The 16,027-nt window shown below is 36.9% G+C and overlaps 1 protein-coding gene across 1 annotated transcript in view; it reads right to left on the bottom strand.

Annotated features, from left to right (window-relative positions):
* Efhc2 (EF-hand domain (C-terminal) containing 2) overlaps window positions 1-16,027 on the bottom strand; it is a 164,266-nt gene that overhangs the window by 75,935 nt on the left and 72,304 nt on the right. Inside the window, exons 4-7 of the mRNA XM_013030843.1 lie at window positions 13,447-13,670; window positions 8,934-9,185; window positions 5,870-5,983; window positions 5,346-5,484 (exon numbers count right to left, since the gene is read on the bottom strand). Coding sequence (XP_012886297.1) covers window positions 5,346-5,484; window positions 5,870-5,983; window positions 8,934-9,185; window positions 13,447-13,670 — 729 coding nt within the window. The remainder of the gene's footprint in view (window positions 1-5,345; window positions 5,485-5,869; window positions 5,984-8,933; window positions 9,186-13,446; window positions 13,671-16,027) is intronic.

Raw genomic sequence — 16,027 nt, 5'->3', positions numbered from 1 at the left:
CAAATGGCAAGAGAAAAGATGCTAGGATCCTTCCTGAAACAAAACCAAACCAAATCATATAACCCACTTTCCACGTCTTCTCCAAGACTGATTATTATTTCAGTTGTCAACAATAGGAATTCCACTGTCAACGTTCTAAAGGAAGAGTACCAACTTTAGTATATAACACAATAAGAGAGAAATGTGCATCAACCTCTCATCTTTTTTTTTAATATCTTTCCTGTAAAGGTGATAAATAGGGGTTTCCTAAGATTTCTTAAAAAGACTTTATGTGAAATTACCCCAAGCACAATCCCTAAAAGAATATTGTTCCAACCTAACAGAAACTGTTCACAGCAGACGTGCTGACAAAGAGCAGATCATTCAATATTTTGCACTGGTTCAGTGAAAGGGAGTAGCCAGTCTTCCAGTAAAGAAAAGTCTTGTAAGCCTCCGCTATTGCTATTTTTGTGGTGATTAAAGAGATGTCTTGGTAATAAAGAGAAATTTTTAAAACTTGGAATTAGAATTGCTGTAAATTCTATCATTGCTCACCATTGCATCACATGCTACTGGCTAGGCCATTCGTTTCAGGGCAGCACCACAGCAATAGCAGGGTAGCTCTATGTGATTATTAGAAAATTGGTAAATAAGCTGATTCCTCCACTAGGAGACATACACATAGAACTGTACTTACTGATCTGAGCAGTCTTACCAAAAAAGGACACATACTGCATCACAAAATAATTAAGAAAATATTCCACACTCCTCTCTATTACAGGTCCCATAACATAATGTTGTTTTCTCAACTACATAATTTCTGCTATAGATTTAAATAACAAAAGAACAAAATTGGGACTTTCCACTGCACCCACAGTGCCATCTAGTGCATAAAAGTGGAGAATTGTTCCACTCGGTCACCTCTGACTTTGGCATACAACAGTCATCTTTTTGGAAACCTTAACTTAAGATCCAACTTTAAATCACATTTCACATACATACACAAGGCTGTGACCTCACATCTGAATAATAAGCTGATTTTTCATCACTCTAGCATCCTGCATGTTTCAGGTATTCGAAAATAATCATTAGATAAGTGAAAAGATACACATTATTTTTGTGAAAAGCATCTTCTGTAACTGGCATCTGCTAGAGCCTGACATATCTTTCAGATGTTCTGATTCCTCGAATTCCAAATGATTTGTGAGCATGCATGGACTGAATGTTTATCTGTGATTGACTAGATGTGAGCAAATTGCACAAAGACTGTGTATAAAGAGGAGTCTAATGTTTCCTTGCAGTAATTTTTCTATTCATCATTTCAGGGTTACTCACTATTGAGAAAAGTCTTTAAGTACTTCAAAGTTCATCTCTTATGTTCTAGTAACCCCAGAGATGGATTCAGAATTTGGGAGGCCTGAAGCCAAATTATATAATGTGGGTAAAGTGCTTCAAGACAAAGAATGTGGCATTACTACTTCAGAATTAAGCCAGTGCTTGCAAAGAAAGAACCTAGAAGGGTAAGGCTTCATTACTTCTAGGTAAATCTATCTCCCCTTATATTTAACACCTACATAAAATGATTTCAAGGAAACATTACTTGGGGGGGTCAAGTAATTAATTAGTGTATTGCATGCTGTGAGAGCTATAAAGTCCTTATAAACCTTCTAATCCTCAGCCATCTTTAATAGGGTGAAGGGGAGGGGTAAAAGAAATAAAATTTGCCCATCAAAGCCACAATGTAAGACCAATTCTTTCCCAGTTGCTACAACCTGGGGTGGCCAATTTCCTCAAGTGATCATTAAACCCACATCTTGGATATCCTGCTGCTGCTCATCACACTTGGCCAGAAATGACTGAAAAAAATTAAATGTGCTTTAAGATTTTTGTGCAGCTTTAATCTAGCAAATGTTCAAAAGCCATGGGAATGAGTGATTTTGTTACTAGTTTGCTTGGCCCAGTCACTAAGAACCGATATGAAGACAAAGAAATAGAAGTCGAGAAAATCGAGTTTACCTACATATTTCTGTCCTTTTATGAGAAAAATGTCTGCTGGAGCCTTGAGCCTTTTTCAACCTTCATACCAGTCTGTTTCACCATTTCAACTAATGGAATGACTAGCTACAGCCTAGCAGGCAAGCTGGAGCCAGCAAGATGGCTACACTGCCCAATGTGATGTGATATGCAAAACATCGATGGAACAACCCTCTCCTCAGTATCTTTAAATTCATGAAACAATCTTATCTTTCTATTTGACAGATTGGGTCTCATACAGGGAATCAAATGTCTCTTGCAATTCTAACAATTCATCTGCTTCTACTAAATAGAAAGGTTTCTATTCACCTTTCTTGGTAATGTGGCCAACTCCTCTTTGCAATTTTTATCTCCTGCAAAATAAGATGGGGTGTCATCAGGTAGGTAAAGGTTCTAAAGTACCAATGCTGAGTGTTGCATAAAAGCTGTCCTGCTGGCTTCCTGCTACAGAAGTCCCTAGCAATGTTGTTGCTATTTATCAGCTCCTTCCTGTATGCTTCACAGTGGAGGTACTCAGGTACTCTCCTGGCCACAATTACTGCCAAGGGAGGAAATGTAACAACAATTTACTGACAAAACCACAATTACTGATAGCATTTTGTTCTGGTCTGGACTTCAAAGATAATAAATGTAGTATATAAAATTTGATCCATCTTAACAAATTTTAGGATCAGATCAATTATAAATAAAATTAAAACCTCCACCAAGATCACAATAATGTTATGTGAGGTCCTCATTTATTTTGTAACACTATTTCAATGGCTAATTCAGTATATGACTGAATTGTCGCATCCTCACAAACATTTTTCACCATGTCACAGCCACTAACAAAGAAAACTAAAGATCACTGATTCAAAACTTTTTAATGTCAGAAATAACTGTGTCTAACTAGCATGAGGTATATTAATTTAACCTTACAAGAAAAATCAGCAAAATCAATCTCTGTAGACTATGAGAGAATATTGATCCACTCACTGCTACTCCATCACAGATATATTTCTAGTCATTAGTTACGTTAAGGACACTCAAGAAACATTTAATAGCGTCTGTTAAATGGGATATTTTAACATATGTTATGTAGAGATGTAAAAAGTCAGCCTGACTGTGAAATGCATTGTAAATTTTCATTTGCATAATTTTCTCTTATTGCTGTTATATTAGTTTTAAAGGCACAAAGTACTCTTTTTTCATAATATGTAAGCCTACGGTGTAAACAAAAGAAGTAGAAAGAAATTAAGGACAAAAACTCAACTGAAATAGACTAGCTGGCATTTGAAGCTGATACAATTACCTAGGACAGCTAGATCTGATGCACACTGGGGACTCACACTGCCTCAGAAAATTCTCCATAGAAACTGCCAGGAAATGATCAATGGACCAAGTCCCTTCAATACATTTATTTTCCCAAAAGCAAATTTTATGTTCTTAAAGTCAAGCTAATAAACATTTACCAAAGGCTGGATTCAATGTGTAAGAAATTATACGAAGCTTGAGAATCTTAACTACGTCCTTTATATGAATCCACATCCAATTATAATCGTCTTTCACCACAGCACTTATTTGAAAGTAATCTTCAGGAGTAAGTTACCCATCACCAAATTTGAAATCTGAATGGAAGATTTATTGATTCTAAACTGACATCTACATTTATCAAAAGGCAAATCCTTCTTCTCAATGATCTAAAAGCCATTAGCAGCTTCTTTAGAACAGCTGCCACCTGCACATTCCTGGCTGCCTCTTATCTACAGTCCCCAAAGCAAATATGTTCAACTGTATCCACTAAAAAGGAACCAATTTTAGAAATAAGAGGCCACCAATTTGGTCCGATAGGGCCCATACATTTTCACTAATCTGGCACACAGATGCAGTGGAACAAATTCTCTTAATGAACCAAACAATGAAACTGAAAGTCTTTTTCATTCTAACCCTTTTGTATGCTTTGTGTGCCTTCTGTCACAATACAAAGAAACCAAGAGGCTAGGAATGCTACACAATGGGGACAACCAGGACACATAGGTGGGCCTCCACTCATTCTAGAGACAAAGCATTTTGTCTTTAAGAAGCTGTAGTTGCTCTGGCTTCCATCTTACCCCTCACTGGGTGTGTTCATTGAATAGTCCTATGTGCAGATGGGAAAACAATGCAATCCTCCAGATCAATAGTTTATGCAGGCTCCTCAAATGCAACAAGCCATAGATTGAAAACACTCAAAGGAAGTGAAGTGGGCAGGGGGAGGATACATTATAATGAGGACTGAACCTGTACTGAACATGTATAAATTTCTACTTGTTATTTTTCCCAACAATAGAGACTAACAACCATTTATATTGCATTAGGTATCAAAAGTAATCTAAAGATAATTTATCCAGGAACTGGCACATACTTGTAACCCCAGCTTCTCAGAAAGATAAAGTGAGAGAATTGTAAGAGTCCAAGGCCTGCGTAGGAAACTTAGACAGTGTAAGAGGATTTATGTATGTTCTGTGGAAATAGGCTCTTTCATATCAGAGAATTTAGCATTCCTCAGATTTGAGAAGTGGAGGGTGGAACCAGTCCTGTAGAATACTTTCCTCAGACTAAGCACTCCCACACTAACCCCAAACCAGCCTGGATGTTTAGCATCCAACCACTTCTAGCAGCAGCCAAGTTGCTGGTGTGTGGGTAAAAGGCCTAGGAACAGAGACAGAGCTGGCTGGTATTCTCAATAGAATGACTGTGGGAGTTTACGAAATGAAGGTTTGGAATTTTTAGGTTTCATATCACATCCACTGCCTCTTTCTAGACTCTCACAATACCATGTGACATGTGATGTGCTGTAGGTCCCAGCTTCTTACCGCCCAACCTCCCCACAGTGTCTAAAACTCTTCTATAACTCTGTATGAAGAATTTCTGTATGCTGAGACCCTTGCTAAGCCTCCTCAGGAAAGGTAGGGGGAAATGGCAGATGAGAATACCCTAGAGAACTCAAGAAAGTATATCTGGTGTGGTGACCAATAATTAAATAAAGAGAAAAACATATTTAGATTTCCACTTCAAGTGCCCAAACAAAACACACAATATCATATTGAAGCAGGGAACTATTGGGGAAAATGGGGGGAAAAATACCTGGCACCAGAGAGACAAGTTCAAATCTTGGTTGACTGTGTTTGTCATTTCTTCACTTCAAAAATGAGGATAATGAGCCTACCCACTGAGGACTGTGAGGATACATAAGATCACAAATGGCTCAAAGCTAGCAAATGGGTAATAAATGGTAACAGTTCCAAGGTTAACATCTGAAACTCAAAAGTAAAAGTTTGGAATATTTTCTATTTGGCAGACATATCACTTACCAATTCCATATTTAGTTCTATAGTAACACTTCGTATAGTTATCACAGTCACAGAGGAGCACTTTCCTTCCCCACACATTGATGGTGGTTCCTATGGACAGGTCACTGTCTTTGTAGAAGTGTTGATCTGGTTTTCCTAGCTAAGAAAAAAGAACATAGCATTGGCACCAAAGACCTTCCAAAGAACTGGGCACCCCCTTCCCAAAGAAAAAGAAAAATGATTTAAAAAACCCATTCAATGACATCATTTGTAACTACATTCCCAATCAAATCAAAGAGAAATCAAAGTTAATATTCTAAAGCATTATTTTAGCACTGGAGTGCTTGCAAGTAGCAATGTAATGAGTATATTTTCTATATGCGCTCAAACTTCTTTATTATTGATAAATGCCAGTACAATACATGTATTTATCCATTTATTGATCTCATTCACAGTCTCACAAGGACAAAGTATGTAACTCTCCCCACTGTTCAGTTCCCAAGGAAGTCATTTCAGAAACCATAATAAGTTCTAAGGGTCCTCACATGGTATTTATCGAACAGGTAAGCATCTGATCGCTGCTCTTTCAAATCACCATACACATTAAGAATTGTTCGTTCCACTAATTGGCCTGGTTGATAGATTCCAGCTGGGCCATACTAAAAAACAAAAGCAAAACAAGATGTGATTGATACCTCTAAACATAGAAATCATGCACTCAAGGGACACTTGTGGAAAGTATGCATTGTATGGCTCTTCTCTCACCCAATGCAAGACATACAGTTCACTTTCCCTTCCAATGCCTCAACACCCTCTGAAGGTAGTCCTATATACTCCATGCTTTCTTCAAGGCCCTGATCAAACTTCATCTCTCCCCAGATCCCACCCATCCTTCAGGTAACTATCCACTAATTTCTCCACCAAGCCAGTAGATACTGTAGAAATGTGGGAAGGTAGAGAGAGCCAAAAGAGCAGGGTCAGCCTCTAAGAGGAAATACGGCCTAGAACAGGATAGGTCCCAGCTCAGTCCCATATGAAGTTGAGATGGTTCTAAGCAATTGTACAAGCTACAAGACAGCTCAGTCCCATATGAAGCTGAGATGGTTCTAAGCAATTGTACAAGCTACAAGAGTATGTCTAAAGTTACATCTAATAGTGATCTAAAGTAGCACATACAGATGAGACCTGGGAATCTTTCCTGATATGTGTGACACAAAATTTAAGTCTAAATGTGTGAAATATATGAGGCTTGCAACCGAATCAGGGTATGCAGAATAGAAGATCCAAACTCATTCACTCTTCCTCACTGACTAGCAACAGGACTGGGACAAAGTACTTATTCTCAGAAGTTCAGTGTCTTTATCATTCACTTCATCACAAGGTGAAGGTAACTTCACCTTGCTCTTTGCTTCCTCAAACTTATAAACATATATGTAAACATACACAGGGTCATATGCATATATACACAAACATATTATCTAAAGTATGATATATGCATCAGACAAGCCTAATGGTTTAACTCCTTTGAACAAAATGAATACCAGGAAACTGGAACATGTATTGTTGGGGGTGAGGTCAAGGGGGTGGGATCCAAATGAATGGAGAGAGAAAGGGTGTGTGGACGAAGTCACAATATTCAATGAACATTTATAATAACGCAACCAGGTAAACTGAGGGAATGGGTGGGATTGGGAGAGATATGGAAGAATTGATGAAGATACATTATACTCACAAAGTGATATGTTGAATTGAAACTATTTTGTAAAACTACTTCAAGGTTTTTTTTTTTTAAAAAAAAACACAATGCCAAGGGAACACCCATCCCTTTTGTATCTCTCCCCCATAAGAACCAAAATTCCACAACAGGACTTAATCCATTTCTCACTGTAACTTCTGAACAGGCACTCAATTATACTTGCTTACTTGCTAGACATTTGTTGAATGAATGAATTAAATGAAGCAACTGATGGTAAGGAACACAGTAAATGTCATACGCATCATTATTTTATACTTACCCCATTTTTCAAAGCCATTTTAAAACCAGATTTCCCTGGTATATCCTGACCACCTGCTGTGCATATCCCAAAGATCCCTCTGGCCAAACTCTGCCTTCCCATGCCTCCAAGCAACACATTATGAATTCTGGTAGTGAGATCAAAGAATCTGAGAAGCCAATGATCAGTGGTTGTTCACATAAAAAGTAAGTTTACAGGTTATCTTTTCTTGAACACAGAGAACTAACTTTAAAAGCACTTTATAAGCCAGGCACTGATGGTTCACGCCTGTATTCCTAGATATTCTGGAGGCTGAGATCTGAGGATCATGGTTCAAAGCCAGCCCAGGCAGGAATGTTGGTGAAACTCCTATCTCTAATTAAATCACCAGAAAACCAGAAGTGACTGTGGCTTAAAGTGGTAGAGCACTAACCTTGAGCAGAAAGAGCTCAGAACAACACCCAGGCCCTGAGTTTAAGCCCTGCAACCAATAAACAACAACAATTAAAATAATTGCTTTATTTAAGGTAAAAGTAAAATATATGGGATGGTAATGTTGCTTACTGGTAGAGTGCTTACCTAGAATGCATGAAGCCCTGGGTTCAATTCTTCAGTACCACATAAACAGAAAAAGCCAGAAGTGGCACTGTGGCTCATGTGCTAGAGTGCTAGCCTTGAGCAAAAGAAGCTTAGGGACGGTGCCCAAGCTCTGAGTTCAAGCACCAGGATTGGCAAAAATAAAAGTAAAGTGTAACATAAAACTATAAAAATATGCTTTTATACACATCATTATACATGTTAAGTCCTTAGTGTTTTTTTTAAACTATGCTGTAACATTCAATCCTGATAGTTACCTCATTTTAGAGTTACAAAAAGCTTTAGAAAGGTTAAGTGACTTGCCCTCAGTCATACAGCAGATCTACATTTGTAATCCAAATCTTCTGTATGTGCCATTCCTGGTACACCTAAATCACGTAGTTCTCAAATGACGATTTGTAAAAATCAATCTAATAGTTCCTTGTAATAATGAATAAAATGAAAAATCACCTGCCACTAACCAGTGGCTAATTGATGACTAGTCAGTTACATGTATAAAAGCTCTTACTGAGCATATAACTGAGTGCCTCTTCATGTGCATATGTACGTACGCATGTGGGTATATGAATATATATGGATATATATATATATATATATGTTCATAATCCAGACCAACATCATGAGCTCTCCTCAGTAGGCTGCAGGAGCACATCATGAGCTCTCCTCAGTAGGCTGCAGGAGCCATATGCCAGTGTCCCATCCAAAGCCAAAAGAAATTAAATTAATTCCTCTACTAAGGACCTCCTTACTTCTGTAAGACTGGGAACTCAACACACAAGTACTTTCCCTTACATGCCTTTTTTCCTTTATTTGCTTTAAGTCCAGAATGTTCCAACTCTGACTTCTCAGCTTGTCTGGTTTAATTCCATAGATGTGTATTAAGATGGCACAAAATGGAAATTTATAAAGATTTTCACTATGTATGGAAACATCATCAGTAATAACACAATATTCCAAACAATGACACAAGTCTCTTGGCCCACAGCAAACTTGGAAAGTAGTTGAATTCACTGCTCACCTTGGGTAGTTTACCCCTCCGGAGAAACAATGACATAGCATCCCGGCCTGAGTTGTGAGGCAACAATTCTTTGATTTCAATGGTATCATCAGCCAAGAAATAATGCAAGACGAGATCTCTACGGTCTCCAAACAGTGAAGTTGAGTCATCCCACAAGCAGAAGAAACGCAAAACCTTCCCATCATACTCAAGGAATTGTTTGAGGTTGTCGACCACCAGATAGGGTCGCAAGGGCTCCATAGCCTCTAATACCTGTAAACAGAGAAAATGTCAGAAAGAGTTGTCGATACATCTGAGATGCAACCATCAGTTGGCATAAAGGTAACAAAAAATGTTATGGCTATTCTGTGATTATATTTTAAAATTTTCAACTGACATTATGACATACAAATAAAACATGGAGTTTTAACGTGAAGGATACAGACAAGCAAGTATTAGGAAGAAGCTTTTGTATATTTAACTAAACATTATTTAAATATACTATATTGTTTCTATCATATTTTTAAAGTGACTTCTCTCAAAGTTTCTAGGTTATTGTTTAAGAATAGGGCCAGATGCCAGTGGCTTATTACTGTAATCCTAGCTACTTAGGAGGTTGAAATCTGAGGATCATGGTTCAAAGCCAGCCCAGGCAATAAAGCCCATAAAACTTTTATCTTCAATTAACTACCAAAAAGCTAGAAGTGGAGCCATGGCTCAAGTGGCAGTACAATAGTGTTGAGCTAAAAAGCATCCAAGGACAGCACTCAGGCCCTAAGTTCATGCCCTAGGATATGAACCAAAAAAAAAAAAGAGTAGGAAAAACTAATGTAACAGAAAACAGAGCAGATATTGCAGATATTTCCTCTGAGTACAGGATTTGAACAGAAAGAGGGACATGGAAATTTTCTGGGATGATGAAAATCCTGTTTTTTTTAAAAGGTAGTTCTAGGGATGCAATCTAGGATCTTGAACATGCTAGGCAAATAATGCTACATACATCCTAAGACCAAAATTATTACATCTTCACATTACTTTCATGTTTGTTAATCGCAAAGTATTTAACACTCATTGATCTGTATATTTATGATTTGTACACTGACTCCATGCTAAATATAAGTCAATGAAAAAAGTATGTATTTCACTGGAAATTCATAATTGTTCACATTTCTGCGAAAACAAAAGAGAAGAAAGATAAGCCTAGCTATGTTTTGCTACGGAAGCCCAATGGAAATATGAGCAGAGCAAATGGAGAACTTCTGGTCCATGAAAAAGCCCACCTCAGCCACTCCAGGAACAAACATGGAGCAGTATTCATGCTACAGCTCTTCCCACAGTTTCTATGCTCTCAGCCCTGCCTCAAAGCATAACTGTCTCATTCTATGTGATGTGGCCAAATAAGATTTCTATATAAGGAAGGATTCATTGGCAAGGGACATATTAACCCAAATTGGGTGGTAAATTCTTGAAATTTTCTATCTGTCAAGATATAAAATTGAGGTGTGTATAAAAATGAGGTGTAGTCCTACCTGCCCCACCAAGACAAGGGGGAAAATAATGTTTAACTAGTGGCTCTTCAGCCTTACCCTTGATATGTGGATAAAATTGTAAGACATCTATACATTCTCTCTTTCTCTCATTTCCTGTCCTTCTTCCTACTTAACTGTCTTTCTGTCTGCTTCTACTTCTCTTTTTCTTTTTATTGTGCCAGTATTGGGACTTAAACTCAGTATCTAGACACTGTGCCTTAGCTTTTTTAGCACAAGGCTGGCACTTTACCACTTGAGCCATAGCTCTACTTCTGAAGTTTCTTGGTGGTTCACTGAAAATAAGCATTTCATGGGCTTGGGTTGGCTTCTAACTGTAATCCTCAGATCTCAGCCATCTGAGTAGCTAGGATGACAAGCATGAGCCACTAATACCTAGCAGGGACCTCTACATTCATCAATTTAAAAAAGCCTTTCTTCTGCATAATCAGACCTCTGAGAAATGAATTATTGATTACATACCATTGGGATACTTTTCAGTTTAAGTTAAATTGTCTAATTTTAACTTTGCATTTCAAAGCAGCAAACACTAAAGAACTAAATGCACCAAAGTCAACATAAAAGCCTCTTATTAAACTCCTAATTTTCCAAAAGTTCCTAGCTTGAAGAGTTTTCTCCCTGAGGGAGTAAATGCTAAAATGAATCTCTCAATCTAAAAGAAAATTATTTAAAACATTTCTTGGCTGTTCTTGATACTTATCCTCTATTCCTGGCACAAGCTTCTTTTCCTTTATAAATCTATGAAATCTTAGAGCAATTTTATATAATACATCATCATGCACAATCACTATCCTATAATGCCAACAGCTAGTGAGTAAGTACAGCCATTCGCAAGGGATGGTAATTTAAATGGTTCTATTTCCTTCCCATTCTCTCTGGGGATTCTGAAGACTTTATATTTGTCATCCGGGGCATTTTGGAAGGAATAAAAATGAACCAAATCAAAAAGCTTCTTTATTACTTATATATAGGCATTTACATTAGATATTCCAAGATCAATAATACATATACATACATACATATATACACATCTCAGGAGGACTATTTGCTTGCAACATTAAAGATTATAAATGAATGATGATTCTACATAAGCTTTTAATAAGAGAACAAAACAGAATGAACAGAGAGTTATGTTCTAAATTTTTTGTTGTCTTACTGCAAGCAAATGAAATCTAAGTTTCAAAATAATAAAAATCAGTTGAAACCAATCTATAGGAATAGAAATGAGAAGACTAGTTGCCTCTGAGTAGTGAGATGAACAAGCTAAAAAATGCATGGCAATCCTTTCCAGGGGGATGGAAATGATCAATATCTTAATCTGGATGTAAATTATATAGGTATATGACTATATGGATTTATTAAGACTCATGTGAAAGCATTCATAATGTCTATGTATTTTACTATATGTAATAATGTGTCAACAGAAAGAAAAAAAGCCAGAATGGTGGCATATGCCTGCACTCAAGACCCTGAGACAAGCCTGGCCATCCGTAGTGAGAGGCTGTCTCACAAAACCAAAAATAGAAATGCAACAAGAAAAAGAAAAAAATATAACAAATAACAATAATGAAAATCAAAGTAAGAATCAAGAAATTTGTATTCTAATATCAACAAGGAGATTGCACAGATGTTTGTGGCCTTACACATGACATTTCTCCTTTGAGGATTCAGATTCTTCTGGAAATAGAAAACATGGGTCAAAAAAAACTGCAGCATTATTTACTATAGCTAAGATATGGAACCAACCCAGATGCCCCTCAGTAGATGAATGGATCAAGAAAATGTGGCATATATACACAATGGAATTCTATGCCTCCATCAGAAAGAATGACATTGCCCCATTTGTTAGGAAATGGAAAGGCTTGGAAAAAATTATATTAAGTGAAGTAAGCCAGGCCCAAAGAAACATAGGTCCCATGGTTTCTCTTATTTGCAATATCTAGTATATGTATGAGTCAAGCGGGAAAGGTCAGATAATGTGATGTCAGGAAAATGAACCCTTAGATATATATTTTAATGTTTTTTCTTTCATGCATGTGTTTCTAATGCATTTATAAGATTATCTCTTTGTTGCTTTGTATGTCCCTCCCCCACAGTATAACCCCTGCTTTCACTGTATTTGATGTCGGTATAATTTGTGGAGGGGAAGGGAAAAAACAAATCGTTTAAATAGGGATACAGGTGGACCCATTTCAACAGTGAGTTGTACAAGTCATTATGTCGAAAACGAACTTTACAACTTTGGTGGGGGGGGAGCGGGGAGGATTGGGTGGGGGGATGGGGGGAGTGGGGAGGATGGGAAGGGACGGGAAGGGGAAACAAAGGAGGAGGCTACAATGTTTGATAAGAAATGTACTCATTATCTTGCCCATGTAATTGTAACCCCTCTGTACAGTATTTTCACAATAAAAAAATAAAAAAATATTCATCCACTCAAAAAAGAACTGCAGGAAGACAAAAACTGCAGTAATGTAATACTGAGTCTTGTTACACTACTTGGGGTCAGACTTGGAAGACAACCATAATATAGGGTAGAGAAAGGATTAAAATCAGAGAAAGTTTAAAAAATACACACACACACACACTCAAGGCTTGGTTTATTAAATCAGTATACAGCAGCAAGATTTTCCCAATCAGTTAGGTTAACTAAAACTGGAAAAGACATGCCAAGGAAGTGTGAGTCAACTAATAAACTGTCAATGACTATATGACTAATCATAAATAGCTAGAAATATTCCTACTCCCTGAAGGGAGACAACATAAAAAGAACTAAAAAGAAGATAGGAAGTAGTTAGCAAAGAGTGAAGTAAAGAAGTCATTCCTTTTCTGAGGCAAACATTCAACCTTTCCTCCAACCCAAAAGAGAATAGGACAACTTGAATAATTATGGCATGAATAATACTATTACACTTTACTGACTCTTGCACTGAATTCTTGCACTAATTCTTGCACTGAAGATAACAACTTTGTACAGATCAACTTCTTACCTCCTTCCGCATCTTCATATAAGGATCATCAGGACATGGTTTCGAGGGATTCACTATGACTCCAATTTTCCTCAGAAAGTTTTTTGTGAATGGATCGCAATCAAAAATCTTAAATTTCCGACCATAGAAGACAACCTCTTCATCGATATTGAAATGATACACATTATAAAATTCATCCTCATTTGGAGGTGGGAGAGAAATCCGATGGCGTCGAATAAAAATCCCTGTGGCATGAAGTAAAATACAATTATTTTATTATGTGGCTAAGAAAAAAGAAGTTACAGTACATCTCAGCAACACCCCCGAATGTTTTCCCACAACAGGGAAGTAGGCAACAGGTTTGTTCTTAGAGACAGTATTAGTACACTCAAACTCTGAGTCAGGAGCCAAGATTTTGTGCTTGTCTTAGTTCTTAAACTATAGCCTGGCATGGCATTAGAACTGCCTAAGTGGTATTAAGGAAGTTTAAAAAAAAACAATGAATATTGGGGCAGTTGGGAGATGGAAGTGGGGACATGAACACAGTGAGCAAAAATGCCACTCTGTCATCATGCACTTTTCCAAGAACAAACCAGCTCACTTTCAGCCTCTAGCTGACACATTGAGTAACTGTCAACTGAACAAGCCATTAGTACGCATTAAAAACAACAACAACTAGTATGCTCTAGTGTATAGGGGCCAGAACTATCATCTTTACCTTTAACAAGCATAAATGACTGTAAGCTTTGAAGTTTCATGGACTCTTTTTCCTCTGCCCTCTTTCTTCTCTTCTCTTCTCTTCTTCGACAACCTCTGTACATCTCTATCCAACTACCCCCAACAAATGAGGGTGGCTAGAAATTTCATAACACTCTGATAGCACTCTGAGTCAAAGGTTTTCAATTTTGTCAATCTTCTGCTACCAACCCTATGATGTCCATTCACTTTTGGTGAGAGACAAAAAGCAGTATATGTCTCCATGTTAATAATGGCAGCAATATTTTCATTTCTGCACTAGTTGCTGAAGCCTCATTTCCCATAGGAATAAGGTACAACACAATAAGGATCAGAAAACTCTCCCCTATACAGTAGACAGGAGAGGAACTCTGATGTTAGGAAACCCAAATTTACAGAAGCAATAATCAGCTTTATTGATTAGACTTGTCCAAATCCATGCTTGCCCTTTGTTCTTCGGGGAGATATTATGCTGTATTCCAAGGCTATAAGCAAACCTTTATTTTGCTCTAGTAGAAAAGATTGTTTTTGTTTTTCCAAAGCTGTTTATGGACACACACACACACACACACACACACACACACACACACACCACACATCCATGAAGGGAGAGCTCAAAACAAGGAGCAGTCAATACTTCTGTTCGCGGTACTTTTGCTTTCAATGTGAATAGAAATGCAAGATACCCAAGGAGAATTATCTCCCAACACCTACAAGTAAGTCAGGTCTGAGAACCTACTCCAACGTGAAAGTGAAAACTTAGAGCACCCTGAGGAGCTAGTAATTCAGTAACAACAGGCTTATGTGACCTCTGTATGGAAATATTTTAATATAAAGTTGTCTCTTTTTTTAACTTTACATCGTATTCAGAATGATGCTTTTCTCTAAAGTCTAGAAATACTTCAAAATTATTCATTCCATATTCATTAAAGAATATTTAATGAATATCTTTATGTGCCAGAAACTGTGTTGGGCTCTGTTCCATTACTCCACTTATCTTTTCAGTTTGTTGAGGAGAAATTAACTAAAATCATTTTCATCTTCATTTCTTTGTAGCAATTTTTAATTACTTGGTACATTAAATTAAAATAATAAAACTATAAAATTAGAACGACCCTAAAATATTTTTAAATGCATTATATAAAAGATGATATAATTTTACTGCAAAAAATTATACTTCAATTAGCCTTTAATTCCTGCCATTGAAAACAGTATGAAAATTATTTAATCATTCAAGTTTAGACATTTGGAACAAATTTCAAATTTAAAACACTATAAAAAGGATATGCATTTCAGGCATTTTCAAGAATCAGTGTACACCTCTTTCAAAATACTTATATTGTGACAGCTTTTTAAACATGTAAGATATACTCAACAGGAGCATAGTCAAAAATTCTACCTTACCTTACTTTCATTATAAAAATTCTAAAAATAAGGTATTATTTTTGTTCCATAGATACTGAAAAAGGATACTATATTTTTCTAGGTATGAAGAACTGGGCCACCCAGTGAGCTTTTAAAAAATCCTAATCACAATCATCATAATAGCTATGGACTGGATTTAGATTTTTTCATTTAATCCTTAATATCCCTCCAGACAGGTAGTATCTGATAGGAATATTTAGTTTATAGATGAGAAAACCCAAGCTCAGAATACTTGCATGCCCCTGCCCATTTATTAGGTCCAAATGGCAGAAAAGGATTTAGAACTCAGGGTTTTAGATTCTAACTAAATACTATTATTTCCATACTTTTCATTGAAATGTCTCTCACTATACAGCAACCACAAATTAAGTGAAGGAAAGAAAGTCAAGCCATAGGCAAAGTAAGATAGAATCAGCTAGAAAAGCTGACAATAACCAGAAGA

Source organism: Dipodomys ordii, unplaced genomic scaffold, assembly GCF_000151885.1.
Source record: "Dipodomys ordii isolate 6190 unplaced genomic scaffold, Dord_2.0 Scaffold134, whole genome shotgun sequence".
In the NCBI taxonomy this organism is placed as follows: Eukaryota; Metazoa; Chordata; class Mammalia; order Rodentia; family Heteromyidae; genus Dipodomys; species Dipodomys ordii.
The sequence above is the reverse complement of the archived record's forward strand: the minus strand, read 5'-3'. Positions and strand labels throughout refer to the sequence as shown.